Here is a 13514-nt window from a genome sequence, read left to right on the forward strand (position 1 = left end):
GTTTCGTTATACGTCATCCTATAGCTTCATGTTTCATGTGGCCTTAGTACTGAATTAAACTCCGAATAAACTTTCAGAGAAAGGATAGTGTACCCAGTTTTCTTCTCGATTTGAAAATATAATGTGGGAAAGGGGAAATCAGTGACCTAGTAAGGTTTCCTACTATGTCTTGGTCCATTCTGGGGGTCTGTGTACGAATATACTTATTTATTTATGTGTGTGACGTAAGAATCAATGAACACACCTGTTACCAAACATTTGTAATATATGCATTATGAAGCTAGACTTCTAAACATTATGGGCCTTATGCAGAGTCGTTTTGACGTAAAGGGCCGCGGTGCCTCAGTAGTAGAGCGTTCACCTCTGGTGCTTGGGGTCCCGGGTTCGATCCCAGCCCCCGCCAAGTGAACTTTGTGGTGGACAAACACCGTGTGCGTGGGTTTTCTCGGGGTACTCCCGTTTCCTCCCACTTTCTTCATTCCACCATTTCATTCATTACTCATCATCACCGTCTCCTTTAGCCTAACCGGCATAAACGTGGGACGTAAAACTCAAAGATTTCATTTCATTTTCGTTTTGACGTATGGTTAAAGTCATACTAAAGACCTGACTACTGCAGGCAACATATGTTAGTCGAACGCTTTAGCATTGCACTAATCACGCGTCAGAACGACTCTGCATATGGCCCTGTATAATTAGTTGCGTTGCTATTGATTCAAGTATATTTATGTTTTTTTTATAACTCCCAGGTTTGTGATTTCCATTTTTACAGCACATGACTGTATGGGGCACATACTTTTATGAAAAATTAAATTTCGCGAAATGGTCATCATCGTTCTCACAAACAGAAAAGAAAAAAACTACTTTTAATTATGGCATATTCGGCTTTTTAAAATAAGTTTCCGAGTCGTACTTACTGTGATAGAAAAGAATAATAAAATTTTATCCTGCTAAAAGTATCAAGTCGTGTTTTTTTTTTTTTTTTTTTTTTTTTTTTTTTTTTTTTTTTTAAGAATGCTAATGCTTGCTTTTAAAGGAGTATTCCACACCATGAATATACACGTGAATCACAGAAATATTGACTGTTGCTCTTGTAACTGCTGCTATTGGGAAGATCAGTTGTCGAAATTTCAACTGAAGTTTTAAAATCGATATTTTTCGTGAGACTTGCGATTGCGGAAGTTAAAACCTTTATCATGGTGTTACCAACGTACCATATATTCATTATTCAATAAATGGAAGATTTAATTCCGGGATTTTAACAGTCAAAGAAAGAAAAGCCTTTCGAGACAAGACTTAAAAATCTTATTTAATCACGCCCAAACAAGGACAGTTGGAAACCTTGATTTCTACAGAGGGATAGTTACAGAGGGTCTTATGCAGAGTCGTTTTGGCGTATGATTAGCATCATACTAAAGGCCTGACTACGGCAGGAAACATATGTTAGTCGAATTCTTTAGTATGGCACTAATCACGCGTCAGAATGACTTTGCATAAGGCCCAGAATTTCTATTAGGAATACAACATATAGTACAGTTTGTCCTCTTGAAGCACGCAACGACTCCCATTTTGATGGGGGCCGCGGTGGCTCAATGATTGAGCATCACCGCGAGTGCATGGGGTGGTTCAATTCGTGCTCGCGCCAACTGAGCTTTGTAGTGAACAAGCACCGTGTGCGTTTGTTTTCTCGGGGTTCTTCCGTTGCCTCTCACTTTCTTCATTCTACCATTTCATTCACTTATCATCACCGTCTCCTTTAGCCTAGCCGGTATAACTGTGGGACGTAAAAATTTGAAGATTTCATTTTTTTTTCCTCTTTTTGATGGGACGTGCGGCAATCTTATCGATGCATTTGGTATTGGGTAGTTCCACTAGGATCACTAGGGGTTAATGATATAGTTGATTCAAAGGTGTTATTAAAAGCTGTAACACACGAGGACCATTCAGAATAGAAGTGTTTTGGTGTCAAACACCATACGATACATGATGTGTGCAAAAGATTTATAGTGCAGAAAGTATATACACCGTACTTTCCAACAGTGGCTCCAACACTAACGCTCTCGCCTTTGGTGCGAGTGGTGTGAGGTTCGATTCCCGTTGAGGACTCGGTCGAAAAAGTCGAAATACTATTATAGGGCAGCCGTCCTGAGTGGTGTTTTACTCATTCACACCAGGCAAATGCCGTGGTTGTACCTACCATAATGCTTCCTTCCCCATTACTTTCTTCGTCTCCAATTCTCCAGGTAGTGTGATCACCAAGGGACGTCATCCCTCACACGTGACGGGGTAATATGGCCACAAATGCGAAAGCTCAGAAATCAGATTCCTCATCTACTTTCAGGAATTGCAGTAAAGCTAGCTAAAGTCGGCTACTCGAGTAACTTAAAAGTATTACGTTAAATAAACAATCTCAGTTGTAATCTTGTGTAATCTTTAAGTGTGAGGAAAAGTAATAGTATTTAATTCTGACTTGGCTTGCTTGTTTTTATTGTATTTCAAAATAATACTGAGCCCTGATGTGTAATCGTTAAGTATGAGGAAAAGTAATAGTATTTCATTCTGACTTGGTTTGCTTGTTTTTATGGTATTTCAAAATAATACTGAGCCATGATGTGTAATCGTTAAGTATGAGGAAAAGTAATAGTATTTCATTCTGACTTGGTTTGCTTGTTTTTATGGTATTTCAAAATCATACTGAGCCATGATGTGTAATCTTTAAGTAAGGGGGGGGGGGTAATAGTATTTCATTCTGACTTGGTTTGCTTGTTTTTATGGTATTTCAAAATTATGCTGAGCCATGATGTGTAATCTTTAAGTAAGGGGGGGTAATAGTATTTCATTCTGACTTGTTTTGCTTGTTTTTATGGTATTTCAAAATCATGCTGAGAGCCATGATCGTGTTAAGTGTTAGCAACCCTGCTGCTTCTCCCGTTTTGCTCTTAAAGGACGTGACAAAATCGTCTCCTGTTCTCCCCTTCTTTGCTGTTATACCACCATCGAAAGCAGTAGCAGCCCCCTCTAACAAAGTTCCTTGGGTGACGCCGAGGAACTCTGGAATCTTCTCCAATATGTTCCAAACGATTGAAAGACATTCCTGAACACAAGCAACCCGTGAAAATAGCAGAAAGCTTCAAAATCCACTTCCCTCTTCTTCCTAAAGCGGCGACGCGACTGGTAGAAATAAGCAACAGTAGCTTATATTGTTTTGTGTAAGACATCTGTAAAGATGTTCTATATCCTTCATTTATACATTTTCATCAAAGTTTGAACTTTTGTGTTTTGAAAATAAAATGGAATGAAATATGTGAATTTTACGTCCCGTGGTTGTGCCAGTTAGACTAAAGGAGATGGTGATTATGACAAATGAATGAAATGATAGAATGAAGAAAGTGAAAGGAAACGGGAGAACCTCGAGAAAACTCACGCACACGGTGTGTGTCAACCACAAAGCTCACTTGGCGCAAGCTAGGTTCGAACCAAGGACCCCATGCACCAGTGTGTTTTGTTTTTTACGTTTTGATGTAAGGCCAAGATTCTGAAGGACAGAATTTATTAACGCGGGTACCTAACTACGACTAGGGCTTAAATCGGGCGAATTTGGCGGATGCAGAATGGAAGTGAACTTTGCCAAGGGAGGAAGGGGCAAAATTGTCAACCGACGTTAAGAGTACAGCTTGTATTCCTCACATACAGAGGGGGAGGAGAATTGCCCTCTCCAAATGACGCCCCTATCACAGACTTATCAACTCTCATAGTAACTTTCGACTGTCTGGACTAATGGGGCGGAAGAGCAGACCCGATAACAAAAAAGTCTGATAAACCGGAATTCTATAATTACCCACTTCTACCCTACTATACCATTAAAAGTACACTTTTTTTAAATACAAAAAGCTGATAGCTCTTATTCATATTTTCTAATTTCTTAGTACAGGCCAGTACTTTATAAATGTTTGCTATGAACTATATTGAACATTTTTTTTTTTTTTTTAATTCTCTGTATTATAGAAATGAAAGTAACTAAGTCTTTGACTTAATAATTCGTGAACCACGAACAATATCGATCAAATTTTCAACAGTTATGAAGTTTGGGCCTGGGATGTTTTTTATAATTTCACTTTGACAGTGGAACTTACGGGAGGGGGATATATACATAGTTTTTGGGGTTGCTGAGACGAGCAGTGACACTTCACATGTCGTTTAAAGCTAAATTCACCCCTTCACGTCCAAAATGAAACGTATCCTTTCCGTATCAAGAATGGGTATTCTACTAGCATATTATATATACTTGACCGAGCGAAGTAGCTCAAGTGGTAGAGCGTTTGCTTCGCATTCGGGAGGTCGTGGGTTCGATTCCCTCTGCCGACCATCCTGACTGGGGTTTTCCAGGGTTTCACTCAGTCCTACCAGGCAAATGCGGGGATGGTACCTACTAAACAGGCCCTGTGCGACACATCTTTCCAAATCCTCTTCATTGTTCTTGCTGTTGTTGTTGTTGGATATCTTGTATAAAATGGCCTCTGAGTTGTATCTGGTGATTGTTAAATAAATAAATAAAGCAAAGTTCAATAATTAAAATGCAAGTTGTGCACATTTCATGATAAGTTTGATAATATCTAACTTAATTGCAGGAGACATAAAATGATGTACACTGTATGGTATGAAAACATACAATTTTGTAATAAATAAAACATTAGTGTAAAATGTAGGCCTAATTCTTTTTTACAAAATCATTGAAATTTATTTTACTCTTCAATGATTAACGATTACTCAAATATGAAAAGATAACCTTAATTGTAAGATAAAAGTGCAAACATTACCATTTTTAGTTTTTGAAGTTCTCCATAGAGGATTGCAGCTCCTTGTTTGCAAAGTCGCGTTTTTATGAAAGATTTAAAAGTCGACTATACCGTTCAAAAAAAAAAAAAAAAAAATAGATCTCATTTTAATATACAGTAGGTCGGATAGTGCGGAAGCCGGATAGTTGAAAGTCTACTGTATATAGGTGTATAATTAACATACAAGTTTACAAACATGAAAAGGAATTGAAGTCTTTCCGTGCGGAATTATGTATTTCCTTTTACTAAAATATAGGTAACTTTTCTTTTCCTGAACGATAGGTACCTTTTCCTCTTACTGAATCATAGGTTACTTTTCCTGTTACTGAACCATGGGTTAATTTTCCTTGTATTGAATCATACGTCACTTTTCATTTTACTGAATCATAGGTCACTTTTCATTTTACTGAATCATAGGTCACTTTCCCTTTTACTGAATCTTAAGTAACTTTCCCTCTTACTGAATCTTAAGTAACTTTTCCTCTTACTGAATAATAGGTTACTTTTCCTGTTACTGAACCATAGGTAACTTTTCCTTTCCTGTGACTGAATCATAGGTAACTTTTCTGCGTAGTGAATCATGGACATGTTTTCCTTGTACTGAATCATAGGTTACTTTTCTTCTTACTGAATGATAGATAAGTTTTCACCTTATTGAATGATAGGCAACTTTTCATTTTGCTGAATTGTAGGCATTTTTTCTACTTTCTGAATCATAGGTCACTTTTCTACTTACTGAATCATAGGTCAGTTTTCGCATTACCGCATCAAAAAAGGTAACTCTCTTTCTTACTAAATCATAGGAGGAAAGGTTACCTCTTCCTACTAAATCATAGGTAATTTTTCCTCTACTGAATCATAGATAAATTTTCCTCCTACTGAATCATAGGTAACTTTTCCTCGTGTTGAACGTAATGGCAGATAACACTTGTTAAGTATCCGATTTCATTTATTTTAAGCGCAGAATTTGTTTGCAAAATCAAATTTTAGTTTTACGTCCCAGGAATATGCCCTAGAGACGAAAGGAAGTAATCAGATCATTGAAAGTGGGACAGTAGAATGAAGAAGTGGGGCAGTAGCGTACCCAGGAATTTATTTCGGGGGGCCCAGATTAAATATGAAGGTATTTTATATTAAAATTCCTAAAATTGCCCCTAAAATTAGGCAAAATTTTTAAAAAGTCGAAATTTCGGGGGGGGTCTGGATCCCCAGCTTCCTCCCTGCATACGTCCCTGAAGTGGGGGAAAACATGGGAACCCTGAGAAAACTCGCAAATAGGATGTCGTCCATCAGAAACTTGTGTGAGGCCTAAGGTTTTTCAGCGCCCCTCGTACTAATGGTGAGAATCTTTCCTGCTGAAACATCGTGCCAGGGCCGTGCCGTGGAAAATATAGGACGCGCCCCCATACATATATTCCAAGCAATTTTTCCTATCTTTTTTCGTTTTTCTCCCGAATTTTTGGGCGCCCGGGGCCGTCGCCCCGCTCCCTCCCGCACGGAACGGCCCTGCATCGTGCTCTCTACTCGAAATGGACTCTCAACAAGAAGCGGAAGTTGCATTTGAAATAAGCAGCAATCCTGTTAGGCTGTACCTGGGTTCGTGCCTTATCAGGGATTCGTGTTTCCCGAATCGCATAATCCAAAATAAAACTTTCAGTTTCTTGAGTCAAACGATAAAAGGAGGTACATGCATCGGGGGGGGGGGGGGATAAATGAAATGTGTGTTCTACGTCACACCGGTTATTCCGGTTAGACTAAAGAAGACTAATGATGAGAAATGAATAAATTGTGGAATGAATAAAGTGGGAGGAAACGGGAGAATCTTGAGGATATCCACGAGTACTGTGTTTATCCACCATAAAGCCAACTTCGGAAGGAAATATTCTAGTATTTTCTTGTTTTGCAACAAATGTTAGTAAAAGTTTCTAAGTAAACCGCAGACCAGCACTCAAATTCACTTTCGTTCCTAGAAAGACATGCTTTACTTCTGTTAAACGTATGAAATTGCTTGGTTGATTGCCTTTTTTTTTTTAATGTTGAAAAAACGGAACTCCAGGGAAACGTTATTGTTAAATTGACCGCTAGCTTTTGTCTTGTTTTTGTACAAAATATGCATTTGTTTATGGCCAACAAATGTTTACTGGTTCATAGGTAGAAATTTGTAACTTTTGTTGTAAGGTCGTTACTTTATGCGGAGGGAGGAAAAAGGAGGGTTATGTTTATAAGCGTCATTCCGAAAAAAAAGAAATTGCATTTTTTTAACTCTAACATTTTTCTGTCAACGTTTCTATTGTCAAAAGTGACTTGTCGTAACTACAATTAAACTTTCCTCTTTCCTGTAGTTGCTCAGAATGTGGCAGATATGTTGCAGTACAGAGAGAGAGAAAGAGAGAGAGAGAGAGAGAGAGAGAGAATTTGAGTGCTCGGGAAGCCTATGTAGTAAATGTGAGAAATGGTACCACTGTAAATGTATATACATTTATACAGTAACGTAGTAGAAAATTGTTTTGGTCGTAAACATTTTTAAATGCCAGAGGTAAAAGCACGCGTGAAATTTTAAAATATATCCTCGCATATATATTTTAGTTCTGTGCTCTCTTTTTTGTTTTACTTATACGAACGCATACGAACTTGAAATAATCCTTTTTTTTTTTTTAATATATCGTAACATGTGTTCATAAATAAATGTATGTTTATGTGTGGTGAATGGTCTCATATTTCCAGTGTTTATATAAAAGGTCATTACAGTATTTGCACCTAGACATTTCAGCGAGTTTCAGTTCCATAAAGAATGACAACAATTTGTTTCCAAGTTAAGAACATCAATTTGTTTAAGGTTGGTTTAAAGGGACAACTTTTGCCGGTAGATGGCACTTCGTATCTCTCCCATACATTTTTTACCTTTAACGAAAATTCACGATTTCTCTTACAAATTTCAACCTAGAGACTTCAAATTTTTAGAAAAGGAACTTCATAACCTATCGAAGGCAATAATCCGTGCCGATTTTTTATTTAAAATTTTGTTCATTGTTGAAATGGTTATCTAAATCTTTAACAATGGAACTGTTTATCAATAAAGAAAATTCTAAATAAAACATCGGCACGGATTGTTCCCTTTGATGTTATAAAGTTCCTTCTCTAAAAATTTTAACTTTCTAGGTTGAAATTTGTAAAAGAAATTGTAAATTTTCGTGAAAGGTAAAAAATATATGGGAGAGATACGAAGATTGTAGTGACATCTATCGGCAAAACTTGTCCCTTTACACTAACCTTAAATGACACTAGTCTGTTTCTTATTTAAGGCATGACAAAGTTTGCTTCAGATTTTGAGAAACTATATAAATGTGTTTCACATTTAAAGAATGAATACATCGTGTTTCAAATTGAAGTAACTAATACTAAGTACAGTAGACTCCCGAGTATCTGGCCTAATGTAGCGGAAGGGCAGGCCGGATAACAAAGTCGGATAGGCCGGACCTCTATGAACAGTCTCCTTCATAGTCACTACAACTTTCTTTTTCGTTTATCACACATTTTCAAATCTTCACTGTAGTACGTTAAAAAATAAAAATAAAATAAGCATACCCGAAGAACAATTTACAAATACAGTACTGTACGTAATGTAAAGTTATAATCAAGATCAGCGGCAATCGTACTGTACAGACTGACGAAACAATGAACAAGGAGCAGAACGCTGCTCTTTTCCTGATACAACTTGTATTTTGCACACGACACGTAGAAGGATAGTAGCAAACGACCAATGATGCCAATTAAGCCTATTTTCGGCTAAATCTAGCCTATTTGGAGAGACATTTAGCCATACAAATCTACGAAATGCTTATAGCCTTAAATAGAGCTTATTTTATGAAACTCTTTTGTTTTTTTAGTAGCTGTTAAATTAATTCTACAAATACATTTTCTTTGAAAATAAAGTTTAATTTTTAAAATATTAACTTATTTGTTATTATTATATATGATCGTATGAATTGATTTCTCTAGACAGGGGGAGTTTTGTTACACAAGAAACACTTGTTTTTCGTTCTTCTTTTCTCTCCTCGTTCACACATTTACGAGATTGTTTTTGTTTATTAAAGTAAACAAATAGGATTATTAGCCTGAAAACCCTCAATGCAATCATGATTATTCATGTGCTGAAAATTGGGACAATGGCAATGTATACAAACACAATTAATTCACAATCCAATTATGGTGCATCCAGTTCCAGCGCCATGGCTAGCTGCGCGTGCGACGTCATCGATGATGACTTATTTCAAGTCAACTGATAATATGGCTGTTGACTTTTACAAATTAGATGAGTTGTTGATGAATTTTATTGCAATTTAAAGTCATGTATGTTGCTTGTTAGTCTTTAGCGAATAAAATCCAACAATCAAATTTTACTATAACTCTTAAATCCTAGACACACACAAAAAACGGGATTTAAAATATACAATGTGAGTTATATAGGTGTGCAGTTCAAAATTCTAGCCATTTTTTTTGCGTAAAAATGCTTATTTCTCAAGGTCATCTAGCCTCTTTTCTTCAGAGGTTGTTGGCAACACTGGAAACGATCCCGCCCGCTTCCAGTGCCTTAGCAATGTTTCCAATGCAACGCCTTACCTTCCTCATTTAATTACGATAAAAGAAAACTAGACAGGATAGTACGGAGGCCGGATACTCGGGAGTCTACTGTATTAAGATGTTTCAAGTTCGGATAAAATTTATGCTTTAGCCTACGTATGTATGAAATTTAGTGAATGATGTCAGCCTGTTTCGAAACTTGATTATTATTAAATAATATCAACTTTTTCAAACTCAAAGAATGGTATAATCCTATTTCACAATTTAGTGAGTAGCATAAGCCTGCTTCACATGGAATGAATTGGAGCAGCTTGTTTCAGATTTAACAAGGTAACTGCCTCCTACGTCGCAACCAAAACGTTTCTCTATGGCCAAAATGTGTTTTCTTTATTTTTGGTTTCTCTGTGTCCTCCTAAGAAATAATTGACCCATTTGAGGTAATTCTGTATTAACGGTACTATTTAGTATTGATACTTTCTTGTGGTTGCACTTGGTCTCACGTGGCCCTTAAATAGACCACCACCAGGAATAGGCTTAGTATCCGGGTGTGACCAACATGTTACCACGCGAATTTTAGACGATTGTGTCCGGATTTTCCCGGGAGAATGCTAATGCCGGTATAGTAAGGAGTTTAATATACCGGCGACTTCTGCACGCTTTGTTGTATTTTAGTACACGTGACTATTATCTCGCCTCAATTTTGAAGACTTGAATAATACTTAGATCTTTGGATAATGTGGTTTGTAAAATAATAGTGCGAATCAGCTATTATGCTACTTACTTCGAAATGGCGGGTGCTTTGGAGGAAATGTTGACCGATGAATATGATAATGGTGAAAACGAGTCATTGTTCATATTTTCGGTGAATATTACCCTTCAAGTAAAGAAATATTACCCTTCAAGTAAAGGGATATTACCCTTCAAGTGATACACATACAACCAGATAAAAATAAATCTAAGCACACTACTCGTTCTAAGAAAGCAAACTTTGGTACTATCTATTCCAGTAGTACAGACCACGTTGGACTCACAACTTCACAGGCCAAGACTTTTTTCTCGTACTATCACGCCTAAATTTTGAGAGACCAGCCTAGCACCACGTAGCCGTATTTTATGTGAGACCAACGTGGGTTCAAGCTGCACTTAACCTGTTAAGGAATTGGATTTGTCTGCTTAAGATGGAATAATTGACATCAAGTTACTTCTGAGTCAAGGAACTACATTAAGCTGTTTCAAATGGAACGAAGTACATTAACCTGCTTCAGTTTTGAAGAGTTTCATTACCCTTTTCAGCTAGAACGAATTGATACGAGGCTACTTCAAATTGAAGAAATTCTATCAGTGTTACAGATGAAGCGAATGACATCTGCCTCTTTCAGATTTAAGAAGTTGCATTAACCTGTTTGAAAGGAACGAATGAAATCAGCATGCTTCAGATTTAAGGATTATGCATTACCCATTACAGACGATACGAAATGACATTTGAGAAGTTGCATTAGCCTGTTCGAGATGGAACAAATAAAATCAGCGTGCTCCAGATTCAAGGAATTGTATTACCCTTTTCAGATCGAACGAATGAAATCAGCGTGCTTCGGATTTAAAGAATTGCAGTACCTTTTTTTAATGTTGAATGAATGAAATCAGCTTGGTTGAGATTTAAGGAGTTGCACTACCCTTTTTAGATGGAATAACAGAAGCTGTTTCATCGGTCTTTCAGATGGAGCGAACGACGTTATTCTGTTAGAGATTGGAGCAAATGGAATCTGAGTGCTTCAGATTTAAGGAATTGCATTGGCTTGTTTCAGATTAAACAAATTACATCTTCCTGCGCTTCAGATTTAACGAATTGTATTAGCCGGATTTAGATAGGATAAATTACATCAGCTTGCTTCAGATTTAAGGAGCTACTTTGTCTTATTTCAGATTGAACAAATGACATCTGCTTGCTTCAGATTTAAGGAGCTACTTTGTCTTATTTCAGATTGAACAAATGACATCTGCTTGCTTCAGATTTAAGGAGCTACTTTGTCTTATTTCAGATTGAACAAATGACATCTGCTTGCTTCAGATTTAAAACGTTGCATTAACCTGCTTCAAAATTAGACAATGATAGCTTTCTTGAATCTAAGGAATAACATGTACTCAGATTTAAGGTCTAACTACAGGAAGTAAGTTAGTCCGGCGTGGGATGTAGGACTTTTCTAATTTGCCTGCTATCAAATCTCAGGTTAATCAGTTGATCATACCTTGATGCGGAAATAGGACATTATGTTTCAGTCACAGCCTAAATTCTTCGGTAGTAACAATTCTATAGTATATAGACATTTTGACGCCATGTAATTTTGACTGAAATAAGGGTATGAAGTAATGTTTTGTTTTTTCGTTGTTTTTTTTAGGTGAATGGCGACGACGAATGGGAGTACGAGGAGATCGTGTTGGAGCGTGGCGGCGCTGGACTGGGCTTCAGCATCGCCGGAGGCACCGACAACCCCCACATCGGCGACGACACTGCCATCTACATCACAAAGCTGATCCCCGGCGGCGCAGCGGCGGCTGACGGCCGGCTCAAAGTCAACGACACAATTCTTCACGTAAATGATGTCCCCGTCGTGGACGTTCCGCATGCGACGGCTGTAGACGCTCTTAAAAGAGCTGGAAACACTGTCAGACTGGTAAGTTGACTTTCTTAAGCAGAGGCAAATTTTGAAGTGAGAAGTAATTATAAATTTGGTCACTGTTCTTTTCGTTTGCTTGTTGGAGTCAAATCACATAACTTAAATTTCACGTACTTTTATATTGAGAAAAACTTCCTGGCGCAATAGTCTTCAGGGGGCCAAGGACCTACCAGGAGATCAGTTGCACTCATGCCTTTGGGATGTTAACTTTTCAGATCGGAGCTCGTTACGTCTTTCTTTAAATAGCTCCCCAACTGTCCTCACGACCATGAGTGGACGCCGCAATGCCAAGAACTATCTGCTGAGTACAGACGGTCACCTCTGTATGGTACAGCTTCATTTATCTGATCTCAAGAGAAGCGATATTTCAGTGCAAATAGGGCGTATTCAAAACAACACCGAAACGTTTAGGAGGTAATTTTTGACACCAAGATAGGACAAAAAGTATAGAGCAACCTGGGTGCTGAAATACGTGATTTCAGTTATAGGCTGCCGAATATATGAAAAAATCAGCTTTAAAGTTCCATAGCTCCAAATATCTATGTTTCAGACAATTTTTATAGAGGTAGTTGTTGACTGCTTCTAACTATAGGCCTGTAGCGAAACTCAGACAAAAATTATTGCGTAAGTACCGAAGATTCTGAAACTTGTATTTTTGGTTAGCACACGTATTAGTTCTTGAGTGAAGTCCTGACCTTAGGACCTCCAAAGTTCATTTTTTCATGTTTTTGGCAGCCGAAATGACGGATTTCTGCACCCAGATTGGTCTATACTTTTTGCCTTATCAGGAATCTCCGGAATGTTGTCGCTGTTGTGCTGTTGTTTTCAAACACCTTATATAGATAGATAGATAGATAATATTCAGCGCGAAAACAAATACATTACCATGAGAAACCACTATTACTTTTTGTGTGTACCGTGTTAAAATCGGTAAATATGAAGCAGTTGAAAGCAGGACTCAAAGAGATACAATTGGCACTGTTACCCAAAGACATGGCCTACAAGTTTCTGCTGTGAAATTGATTATCTCCTGAATATGTGTCGTGTGTTGTGAATGGTTCACAAATTTAAACAGTGACGGACTGGCCATGGCGAAAAGGCGAAGATTACCGCTTGTCCCTTCAGTCAAGCATATAATAATAATAATAATAATAATAATAATAATAATAATAATAATAATAATAATAATAAAGTTGAAGTGTGTAAAAAAAATCACCTTCTAGTTTGTTTACCTCGGTCTGCTGGTGATGAGACTCGATGATTTTTCCCTCTCTGAAAAACGGAACTGGTGTATCCTGTCATTATTGGTTGTCAATATATTTTCATTCCTGATTGGTATAATATTTCATAACCGGACACACGTATATATATCTTTTTGGAATAACCCATTAAGCGTTATCAAAATTTGCGTTATCTTAGCACT

General features: G+C 37.5%; 1 protein-coding gene across 1 annotated transcript in view; it reads left to right on the forward strand.

Moving 5' to 3' along the window:
• The window catches only part of LOC145684280 (disks large 1 tumor suppressor protein-like), a gene marked incomplete in the record, with an annotated part of 1496324 nt that overhangs the window by 1259089 nt on the left and 223721 nt on the right, over positions 1–13514 (forward strand). The window contains 1 exon segment of the mRNA XM_081756423.1: positions 11813–12088. Within this exon segment, the coding sequence (XP_081612549.1) occupies positions 11813–12088 (276 nt within the window).

This window comes from Thermobia domestica, chromosome 4 (assembly GCF_964235325.1).
Source record: "Thermobia domestica chromosome 4, izTheDome1.hap1.1, whole genome shotgun sequence".
Taxonomy (NCBI): domain Eukaryota; kingdom Metazoa; phylum Arthropoda; class Insecta; order Zygentoma; family Lepismatidae; genus Thermobia; species Thermobia domestica.